The 11,923-nt window shown below is 38.5% G+C and overlaps 1 protein-coding gene across 1 annotated transcript; it reads left to right on the top strand.

The window, feature by feature from the left end:
- Positions 1-344: 344 nt before the first annotated feature.
- Positions 345-10,636, top strand: LOC143714308 (sodium/potassium-transporting ATPase subunit alpha-1). Its single transcript, XM_077205458.1, has 22 exons — positions 345-488; positions 638-751; positions 863-922; positions 1,625-1,828; positions 1,932-2,045; positions 2,127-2,261; positions 3,084-3,201; positions 4,455-4,723; positions 4,841-5,149; positions 5,285-5,419; positions 5,500-5,692; positions 5,770-5,945; positions 6,208-6,344; positions 6,432-6,582; positions 6,674-6,842; positions 6,928-7,082; positions 7,831-7,954; positions 9,223-9,368; positions 9,801-9,931; positions 10,021-10,122; positions 10,217-10,308; positions 10,500-10,636. The coding sequence occupies exons 1-22, from the start codon at positions 477-479 to the stop codon at positions 10,526-10,528; spliced, it is 3,075 nt and encodes a 1,024-aa protein (XP_077061573.1). The 5' UTR covers positions 345-476; the 3' UTR covers positions 10,529-10,636.
- The last annotated feature ends 1,287 nt before the right edge of the window (positions 10,637-11,923 follow it).

Genomic DNA, 11,923 nt, shown 5'->3' with positions numbered 1-11,923 from the left:
ATTACAGGGTGTTGAATGCCAAAGGACACAATTTACACAGTCATTCATCACTCAACTTGGAAATGGAGAAGTGGCCAAAGGTCATAAAATAAGCTGGTGCCTGATCATCAGCAAATAAATGATTCATGTTGAAGACAAATCAGTGCACAGGGAAGGTTTTTTAAATACTAGTAAATTGTTGTGTAAACTGCCAAAGGCCTAGTAATAAGACTAGTATAGTTCCTCATCTTGCTGTCAATGACATGACCTACCTGTTTGGATGAAGGTTGAATAAATGTTAAAGCTCGATGACAGCAGCCAAACTCCTCCCTAATCTTCTCAAAACTCCTCCTTGAAACGGGTGAGGTGGCGGGGTATAAATTTTGTGAACCTGGCTTGGACACACAGGAGCTTTTTGTCTCCGGAGAGGCTGTCAGGAGAACGACGACACTTAAAATCCACAAACTTAAGATTTTGATAAGGAATAAACTAGGAAAATGGGGCTTGGCGTGAGTGGACCACATTTTTATTATACTGCCAGTTTGCTTTCCTGCACTTGTTGCTCCATTTGTTGTGTTTTTTATTTTATCTCATGCTCTGCTTTTTTTAAATCAGCAATGTGTTTATTGCTTATGCAAAGTATTGTTATTTTTGATAGACGGGGAATGATAAGTACAAATTGGCAGCGACTTCAGAGGATGGAGCCAAAAAGCCAAAAAAGGGGAAAAAAAAGCAGAAGGACATGGACGATCTTAAAAAAGAAGTGGATCTGGTGTGTATATAAATGCGTTTAGAAAATACACATTGCATTAACATACTTTTAACTCTCCATTTAATCATAATGTGGGGAACGAAGATTTCAAGGCTCTTTTCTTTTCCACAGGACGACCACAAGTTGACGCTGGACGAGCTTCACCGCAAATACGGCACTGACCTGACCAGGGTGAGTTTAGTGGCACTTTTGGGAAATCTTATTGCATCTAAAATAATTCATATGCATCTTTAATCTGATTAGATGAGCATAAATGATTATTGTTATCATCTACCTTTAAAAAAAAAACAGCTTGTAACTGGAATAAAAAATAATTGAAATTATGTAATATTAAGTTTCCTTTTTGTCAAATCAAAGCGCTTTTACTCAAAATTATATTTTTATAATTTAATTATATATATATATGACGTGTTTGTAAGATGTTAATCAGATCACAGAAGACATGTTCAAGGCAAAACAGTAGATCGTTATGTATTGGAAACAGTAGATTATATGTATTGGATACAGAAGATTATAAATTGTAATGGAAAACTTCTAATTTAAGCACTTGCAACTTATGTAACTATGAATCTGAAACCTATGTGCATAATATTATTCGAGCTTTCCTGAAGCAAACCCGGACATAGGGCAGTGGGTGGTGTCCGACTGTTAGCTCCGCCCCCACCTGGACCAAACCCTCTGCCCTACCTTGACCTTCACTTCACTCTGACACCTCAAGGACAGCATGCCCCTTTTCAGTTATTACACAATATCTACCTGGAGTCTCATATTTATGTTCATTTAAAAAAAAATCCATCCACAGCTACTGTTTTAAACTTGCTTACCCTGCGACAACTCATTGACTCGTTTTTTTTTAAAAATCATTTTTGGCAGGGCTTGTCTTCTTCCCGTGCAAAGGAGATCTTAGCTCGTGATGGGCCGAATGCACTGACCCCACCTCCTACGACTCCAGAATGGATCAAGTTCTGCAAACAGCTCTTTGGTGGGTTCTCAACGCTGCTGTGGATTGGTGCGATCCTTTGTTTCCTGGCATATGGAATCCAAGCTGCCTCCGAAGACGAACCCGCAAATGACAATGTACTATGGAGCAAAAATGGTCTTCTCTTAATTATGCATAAATAGTTAATATGTCAACAAACATCAATTCTTCGTTAAATAATTAGTTGAATAATTTTTGCAGCTTTACCTGGGGATTGTGCTTGCTGGTGTTGTCATAATCACGGGATGCTTCTCATACTACCAAGAAGCCAAGAGCTCTAAGATCATGGAATCTTTTAAGAACCTTGTTCCTCAGGTATTGAAATTAAAAAATTATTCTGATAGACATTTTAGCTCTCATAAAAACTAGTCGTTTTAATACATTCTGGTTTTCTAGCAAGCCCTGGTTGTGCGTGATGGAGAGAAAAAGAACATTAATGCTGAGGAGGTAGTCGCTGGAGATCTTGTGGAGGTCAAAGGTGGAGACCGAATCCCAGCTGATCTTCGTATTATTTCTGCACATGGATGCAAGGTAAGACCTAAAGCTCATTAGAATGGCAAAAGTAACATACTCCTATACTGTTAAAAAAAGACCGGCGAGAATGCTGGTCGCCAACAACCAGGCTTCTTAAGTAGCGTAACCAGAAAATTTTTTTGTCTAACTGGTTTCTATTAGGGATGCACGTATATAAAACTTATGTCCGATAACGATAACCAATATTTTTTTATATTTGAAAGCCGATAATCGATATACTGGCCGATAAGTCTAAATCCAAATTTTTATATAGTTTTTTAGAGTCTGATTACAAAAACAAAAGTCTCACCATTAAAAGCCATGTCCCAATCACACAATTATAATGTTCTTATAATTTTATGTAGCCTATTTGACAGACTTGCGGTGCACATGTTGCACTAAACTGTATTTTCCTTCTATGAAGTGATTCCAATTATATTTCAAGTAATTCAAAACCATCAGGGAGAACAGTGCGGATCTGAAGTATCTCAGCTAAAGGAAATACTCCATTATTTATCAGCTTTGATATATCGGCCAAATTTTCTTATTGGGCCGATAACGATAACATATAATAAAACATAAACAATATGGTGGCTGATATATTGTGCATCCCTAGATACTATGCAAGTCAACCAAGGTTTGTTGGTGAACAGGTTGTCTATGCTGGTCTACCAGCTAGACCAGGGATGTCCAAACCTGCTCCTGGTGGGCCAATGTTTTCCAGTAGTAAAACAGCATTGGACACCCCTGAGCTAGACCAACACCAAACCAGTACTAACTAGCATAAACAAGCCTGAACCAACATGGATATTCATGGAAATCTTCCTTCCTTATGTGCAGGTGGACAACTCGTCACTCACTGGTGAATCTGAACCCCAGACTCGTGCTCCTGACTTCTCCAATGAAAATCCCCTGGAAACCAGAAACATTGCATTCTTCTCTACCAACTGCGTTGAAGGTACAATGATAAGACAGCTAAAGTTTGTTGGAAAACAAAAACAATGAAAAAAATATAGCTGTAAGCAGCAATTAAGGGGGTTCAAGCGCTTTAAGGCCTTTAAGCACATGCGTATAAAGGTATTATCTTTATTTTTCATATATGGAAAATACCATTTAAAGCCAAAACGGGGAATTTGCTAAAGAAATATATGTTTTAAAGCTTTTTAACAGTTATTGAGGTTGAGCCAAAAACCTAGGACTAGTTCGCGATAGAAAGTTTTTTAAATAATCTCCAATATTTAACGAACAATTCAATTGACAGTGGTTGTTCTTGAGGGAAAGTTGTTCTACCAGTTCTACCATGTGTTATGCATGTCGTGGGCATGTGTGAAAATCACATGATATACAGTACAATCCTTTACACACGTGAAAAACACAAAGCTGCCCCCCTCTGATGGCCAATTTCTTTAAATTTTTTTACAGGCCTCTAGGGCCGTGAGTCAAACAGGCCCAGCGAGTTCTGTTCAAACCATTGGCTGACAGCGGCCATGTTTTTGAGATACTCGAATGTCCTCGTAGACAACTGCGGCACCTTGGACAAAGACACCTCATGCCAGTTTTCAATCGTACTGACAGTTGTGTAGCTATTGTAATTTTTGTGTATTTATTTTATTTTATAGTGCCACAAAGTGGGCAGTCGCTGCGTCCTTTTTCACGTGACCACAGACTGAGACCATACATAGGTGTACCAAGATTGGTGAAACTATCTCATTCTGTTCAAGAGGGATAGCCGTTTTAGTAAAAGTAGCTATGGACGTAAATCGAAATTTCAATTTTTTTTGTAATTATTTACAAGAAGACTCCAGAGAATCTTTATGCACTGGTTTGGTTCCGATTGGGCATAAAACCTAGGACTACTTGGCAAAAGTAGGTTTTTCTAAAAATCCAAAATACCCAAAAATTTCGTCATAGTGTCAATCGAATCTGGATTCGAGGATCAAGGATTACAACGATATAAGACACTTGAGCCTGAGACAAAAGGTTTAGGAGTAATGAGCCATCCCGTACTTTTGATAAGGCTGATTGGGGCAAGAATTGGTGACGTAGTATATGGGCTAGGCACTACTATCCCTCAAAGTTTCAAGTCTCTACAACTTATGGTTTGGTCTCGGTTTGGATACTGATCTTTGGAAATTCAAACAATACAATTGGGTTTCAGCATTATGCGCTTGAATCCCTAACTATGTAATTAAAAGTTACACTATTCAATAGGTACTGCCAGAGGGATTGTCATCAACACTGGTGACCGCACCGTCATGGGTCGTATTGCCACTCTTGCCTCCAGCCTGGATGGTGGAAAAACACCTATTGCTAAAGAGATCGAGCACTTCATTCACATAATCACTGGTGTAGCTGTCTTCCTGGGCGTGTCCTTCTTCATTCTTTCTCTGATTCTTGGATATGGTTGGTTGGAAGCTGTCATCTTCCTGATTGGAATCATTGTCGCTAATGTACCAGAAGGTCTCCTTGCCACTGTAACTGTAAGTCAGGGTGCTTCTTTCGGTATGCTTCTTGTTTAGTCAACTGTATCTGCTTTTCAAATTCTTATCTAGAACATTTGAGCCAAAAATGATTGCTGAATTTGTAACTTCACATAGGTGTGCTTAACTCTGACTGCCAAACGAATGGCAAAGAAGAACTGCCTGGTGAAGAATCTGGAAGCCGTGGAGACTCTTGGCTCGACCTCCACCATCTGCTCTGACAAGACTGGAACTTTGACCCAGAACCGAATGACCGTCGCTCACATGTGGTTTGACAACCAGATTCATGAAGCTGACACAACAGAGAACCAGAGTGGAACCTCTTTTGACAAGAGCTCTGCTACTTGGTCTGCTCTTGCACGTGTTGCTGGCTTGTGCAATCGTGCCGTCTTCCTTGCTGATCAGAGCCATCTCCCAATCCTTAAGGTGTGCTTGAGTGTCTCAATATTTATAACTTTAGGGTATTTAGGGAAATATCTAGATGGTTTACCATTAGAGTGACTTGTAGAGGTCCAGAAGTAAAGGCTCTATTAGTAAAATAACTAAATCAATCTTTTGTAGAGAGAAACAGCTGGTGATGCCTCTGAGTCTGCCTTGTTGAAGTGTATTGAGCTGTGCTGTGGTTCAGTCACTGAAATGAGAGAGAAGTACACAAAGATTGCTGAAATCCCTTTCAACTCCACCAACAAATATCAGGTATTTTTGTTGATGTATTCTTTGGAGGGTTTGCAGATTTGGCTGGTCATCCTAACAACACCTAATCTGCTTTTTTCCAGCTCTCAATCCACAAGAATATCAATTCCTTAGAGTCTAAGCACCTGATGGTAATGAAGGGAGCGCCTGAGAGAATCTTGGATCGATGCTCCTCCATTTTGATTCAAGGAAAAGAGCAGCTTTTGGATGATGAAATGAAAGATTCATTCCAAAATGCTTATGTAGAACTCGGAGGTCTTGGAGAAAGAGTGCTGGGTAAAGTAACCTTATGAAGTTCCATGTGCCATGAAAACTATGACTATGCACACTAGTGACTGTGTTCTTTCTCAAAGGTTTCTGCCACTTTTGCCTCCCTGATGACCAGTTTCCTGAGGGTTTTGCATTTGATACTGATGAAGTGAACTTCCCCACTGAGAATCTGTGTTTTGTTGGCCTTATATCCATGATCGATCCTCCTCGTGCTGCTGTACCAGATGCTGTGGGCAAGTGCAGGAGTGCTGGAATCAAGGTGTTGTTTCACCTTGATTCAAGACTGATGGCTTGATTATATTGTACTTGTATTAAAGTAAATTAATCAGATGATCAAGCGTTATATCTTCTATCGCAGGTTACTTGTGACCATCCAATTACAGCTAAGGCTATTGTAAAGGGTCTTGAATCAAGATGTTGTTCTTGATTCAAGATCCACAGTTTGAATATGTTGCACCTTTGCGCTCTTGTTGCAATGACATTTAGTTAATCAAATGTTGATTCATAATCTTCTATTACAGGTTATCATGGTTACTGGTGACCATCCAATTACAGCTAAAGCTATTGCAAAGGGTGTTGGTATCATCTCAGAAGGCAACGAGACTGTGGAAGACATTGCTGCTCGTTTGAATATCCCTGTTGGAGAGGTTAATCCAAGGTAAACTCGCCAGCTCAAACAAAAACTTTATGGGCAACACATTTTGAATTTGCTCTAGATGTCTGCTAATACAAAGTGTACCTCTAGAGATGCTAAGGCCTGTGTGGTCCATGGTGGAGAACTAAAGAATATGAGTGAAGAAGAGATGGATGATATCCTGAAACATCATACAGAAATTGTGTTCGCCAGAACTTCTCCTCAACAAAAGCTGATCATTGTGGAAGGTTTTCAGCGACAGGTACCGTCAGAGAGTTATCTATCCAATCCTAGTTGATGCTAGATGATTTTACCCAGCAGGGACCATTTAAATGCATATTTTCTCTCATCAGGGTGCCATTGTAGCCGTAACCGGTGATGGTGTCAATGACTCTCCTGCTCTGAAGAAGGCTGACATTGGTGTGGCTATGGGTATTGCTGGATCTGATGTTTCCAAACAGGCTGCTGACATGATCCTTCTGGATGACAACTTTGCCTCAATTGTCACTGGCGTAGAAGAAGGTATGATGTTATTGGAAACTTAATTGACTGAGGAATCATTAAGGTTACTTTAAGACTTATTTCTCAAATGTGTCTTCAATTTTAGGACGTTTGATCTTTGACAACTTGAAGAAGTCCATTGCCTACACCCTGACCAGTAACATCCCTGAAATCTCACCTTTCCTCTTGTTCATAATTGCTAATATTCCTCTACCTTTGGGCACAGTCACCATTCTCTGCATTGACCTGGGAACAGACATGGTAGGTGAAAGGACACTTTTTTTTGTGTAGAATATTGTCCAGTATGAGAATCAGGGCTGTCAAGCATTGAAGGTGCATATACAACTGTTGTATAGTTTTCCTCTTCATCTTTGGGTTGGCAGCCTTAGAGCCATATGGTACAACTTATTGAAATTTGGTAAACTGATTGATCATTTGGATGAGAGTTGGCCTGAGCTGGATGATGACATCACTGTTTTCTGCAGAGCTGCTTTACAGCTGAATTGAACTAATTTCCTTATTGATGAACTTTACAGTTCTGTTGTTCTTCTGCTGAACAATGATACTATTGTCTAGTGCTACTTTACAGCAGAATTGAATTCTCTTTGCATCATTGATCATTATTTTCCTGTCCATCACTATAAACAATCTGGGCTGCGTTTCTCAAAAGCATTGTCGGCTGAGTTGATAGAAGAGACTTAACCTTGTTAAGTTAACTTTACCAACGTTTGACACACATTTGTACTAATAACTTTGAACCATGTTATTCTTTTTCATCTGATTCATTGGATCATGGTTTCCACCATCTTTAAAATAAACCAACTTACAGATCTTCCCCAGCTTTTTCTCAGATAATCGTATGGTGATGCAAATGAATAGCATCACAACCAGGAAATGTGTCCTTATCTTGGCAATGCATGGATGCATAGAATGAAACCTTGTAATTGTCATTGTACTTGCATTGCATTTGATTTGCATTGCATTTGATTTGTTTTTAATATTTCTACAGGTTCCTGCTATCTCATTGGCCTACGAAACTGCTGAAAGTGACATCATGAAGAGACAACCCAGAAACGCTCAAACAGATAAACTGGTTAATGAGAGGCTAATCAGTATGGCCTACGGTCAAATCGGTAAGAGCATGGTTATTCTAAACAGATGTTTATACCTGTTAGCTCTATCTTCATTCATTTTCCTGGTTTTAAACAAGAACTCTATGGTTCTTATCTTAAACAGTGTTTACTAATTTACTATAACCATAGCATTTAAATTAATTATCATGGATGCTCAACATACAAAATATAACCAAAAAGCAAAACACACCTTTGATGGTACTAATGCATTGCAGCAGTCTTTGTTACTTATTAAGGGTGTGTTCATGTTTGCATGTTTGGTTCGATTAAAACGAACCCTGGTGCGATTGCTGTGTTAGTGCTGTTCATTTGAATAAGTGTGAACACTGCCAACCGAACCCTGGTGCGTACCAAACAAGAGGACCGAGACCGCTGAAAAGATGGGTCTCGCTCCACTTCCAAACAAACTCTGGTTCGACAGAAATATGAACGCAACACGGACCAAATATCACAAGGACCCTAACAAGGACAGAATGCTCAAGCATACATGTTTTTTCTCGTCATAGTCGGGATGTTGCCCATCACAGTTCAGTACAGGCATTAGAACCGCGTTTCATCGCAGCAGAACTTCATTTGTGTGTGTGACGAAGGGATTCCTGCCGCTGTTTTGAAGCCTTTACACTTTTTATAAGCTCTTTGCGAATTCTCATCTGGTCAAAATACCATCAATTGAAGGCTAAACACATACAATGAGCACATTTAGCCCAGCACACAACATTGTTTTGGATGTTCGGTAAGTTCCGTCTCGAAATATATGACATCCCTATGCCTTTAGGTTCGATATCTTTAGGTTCAGGGTTAAAATGCCAATGTGGTCCGGACCAAACAAACCAAGCGAACCAAACTACACGTGTGAACATACCCTAAAGCAATAAGCCCCAAGCAGCAGTGGTGTACGGTGGATTTATGGTGTTGTTAGGCAGACGCGGAGCGAAGCTTAGCTGTTCTAAATTCACTGTAAACCACAGCTTCATGAAGCACAACCAGGAAGGGTGGCTATATCTTTAGCACATTAAAACTGTCAACAAAACTTCGTAATTGCTAATTATGAACAGTGCCACCTACTGTTTTTTTTTAAATAAAATATAAATAACTTAATTAAAATGGAATGCACTACAATTAAAAAAATAAATGCGAAGAATTACATAAATACATACAACAAACAAGCATTTGTAAATTTGCATTTAATTGCAGGTTATACAAATTTATTTTAATCTATGGTCAGACCCTCTTAACTTCAATTTTAATGTCATCATACATATTTTTAGGTATGATGCAAGCAGTTGCAGGGTTCTTCGCCTACTTTGTAATTCTTGCCGAGAACGGATTCCTGCCCTCCGATTTAATAGGAATTCGAGTCAACTGGGATGATAAGTATCTCAATGACCTGGAAGACAGCTATGGCCAGCAATGGGTAGGTGTCACAGCTCTATAAATCAAAAACGTGTATTAAACAACAAATACAGACATCCCACCAAGCACAAACGAATTTTCGATAATACCAGGTGAAAATGGTCATTTTTCTTGGCTGACCAATTGTGATTGGATCACCAAGAACGCACCTTACCCAGACCGCAACATAGTTTCGCCCAGATCCGGCCCACATATGGTACACATGGAATCCACATGTACCAGATGTGGCCCGGATCTGGGCCGACACTATATGTTGCGGTCTTGGTAATACTAGGTGGAAACAGGGCTTCTCTCTCACATTTTTAGGGATCTTGTATATAATTTGCAATATATCAATATGCGGGAGAGTCCCGGACCTTATGGGGAGAGGTGGGATGTCTGAAAATTTGAATTATCAATCATGTTAATATTGCTCATCTGTTTATATTTCTAGACGTATGAGCGCAGAAAGATTGTGGAGTTCACGTGCCATACAGCATTCTTTGCCAGTATTGTGATTGTGCAGTGGGCTGATCTAATCATCTGTAAAACCAGAAGGAACTCCATTGTACAGCAGGGAATGAGGTATGTAAACAAAGGGTCCAGACATAAACGTGTGTAATATGTGTTATTTTAAAGGCCATGCCATAATGTTCACCACTTTTCTTTCATAGAAACAAAATCCTCATCTTTGGACTGTTTGAAGAAACTGCTCTGGCGGCTTTCTTGTCATACTGCCCAGGCATGGACGTTGCTTTGAGAATGTATCCTCTCAAGTAGGTTTTTTTTTAAATTAAAATCTTTATTTTTCATAACATATAGCAGACTTTGGAAAACCATTAACAACCTATCATTGTTATTACGATTTAGACCATGTTGGTGGTTCTGCGCCTTCCCATACTCGCTGCTCATCTTCGTATATGATGAAGCTAGAAGATATATCCTTAGGCGGAGCCCAGGAGGTAATAACAGACTTCGACATGGATATCAACTACATTTGCTTTCATTTTAAAGCTAAAGTATTTGTTTCCCAAGAAGAACGCTGGATTTTGAATGGGATTTCTGATCAATTTCCTAACAGCGTTTGTTGTTTTTCAGTGCTTTGAGAGATTAAGAATGAACTGGCTCTAATATTTGTGCTGTTTTGTTTCAGGCTGGGTGGAACAAGAAACATACTACTGAAACAAGAAGACTTTATGTCGCAAACACATGCAAGACGACATTCGTTTTGATATTTTCAAAATGATACAGAATCTGGTCATTTTCAATCAATAAACCTGTGAAATTAGATTGAGTTTGTTTTGTGTGTCTTCAATGTGCTCTATGAATCTGAAAAGATGCTGATGAAGTGTTGATTATGAGTAAGATAGCATGAGTTCTCATTTTCTTTTTATAGTTCTTGGTAACCTAAGAGTATTGACTGTGAGCATTGTGTCTCTACTCTTAAAAATAAAGGTTCCAAAACGTTTTATTCACAGTGATCCAATAGAAGAACTGTTTTTGGTTCTCCAAAGAACCTTTCATTCAACATTTTTTAAAAGATAAATTTTTTCTTACATTCTTACAAATAAAGGTTCTTATGGAGCCCCTAAAATATTTGTCAATGCTTTTGCGTTCTCTCGCAAAAAGTTTTTGCGTTCCCCCAAGAAACTTTGTGTTCCCTCGCAAAAACTTTTGTGCGCTGAAACTTTGCTTTCACTCGCAGACCTCAAAAGGTTTTGTGATAGAACGCAAAAGCATTGACTTATTATTTTTCTTCCCATCATTTTTTTTTATCACCATGTCCCTTTAGGAGCTCCGTAGTTTCTTTATTTGCACCGATGGTTCAAAGAAGAACCATTAACATCTATGGAATCTTTCCATTCCACAAAAAGTTCTTTATTTTGAAAAAGGTTCTTTAGATTCTTAAAATGCTCTTCACACTTAGAAAAATTAAGTTATTTTTAGAACTGATCGTTGAAAGGTTCTTCGTGGATCCAAAAATGATTGTTCTATGAATCACTGCACATTATGGAACCTTTAGTGAAGCATAATGAACATTTTAATAAACTAAAGGACCTTTTTTTCCACTATAAAGAAACTTTAGTGGTTCCATGGAGGTTAGAGGTTCTTCATGGAACCAACGATGCCAATAAATAACAGTTATTTTTAAGAGTGAACAAATCACTGAAGCCAACAATCAAATATTGAAACTCACAGAGACATAAAATGTAAAACCAGAAAAATCACATTGCTGATAGGAAAATTGCTTTAATCACTTTATTGATTAATTAAACTACTGTATATCTTCTTCAGGTGTAAAAACACCAACTGAAGTGGAAGTCTCTAGTAACTGTAATGTTTAATTTAAGAACAATAGAAACTGATGCAATATTCCATCATGATTAAAAAACACTTGTGATGATGACATCATTGGGTTTACTAGAAATTGATCTCAATCTGACACATTTTAAAACTCCTCTCTCAGAGAAGCAAATGCTCAGTTTCAACACATTAATGCTGAATACCACTCTATCTAAAAAGCAAAAGTAAACTAAGCAACAAGAATTTAAAATATGCTTTATTGACATTTCAGAA

Source organism: Siphateles boraxobius, unplaced genomic scaffold (assembly GCF_051911475.1).
Source record: "Siphateles boraxobius isolate OS27281-9 unplaced genomic scaffold, OSU_SipBor_1 53, whole genome shotgun sequence".
Classification (NCBI taxonomy): Eukaryota; Metazoa; Chordata; class Actinopteri; order Cypriniformes; family Leuciscidae; genus Siphateles; species Siphateles boraxobius.
Note: the sequence above shows the minus strand (reverse complement) of the source record. Positions and strands in the feature narration are given on the sequence as shown.

Excerpts from the sequence above, each read along its gene's own strand:
- LOC143714308 (XM_077205458.1), top strand. Across the intron at positions 2,262-3,083 it reads TTTCTGCACATGGATGCAAG|GTGGACAACTCGTCACTCAC; the intron begins GTAAGACCTAAA and ends CCTTATGTGCAG. Across the intron at positions 6,843-6,927 it reads TGTCACTGGCGTAGAAGAAG|GACGTTTGATCTTTGACAAC; the intron begins GTATGATGTTAT and ends CTTCAATTTTAG.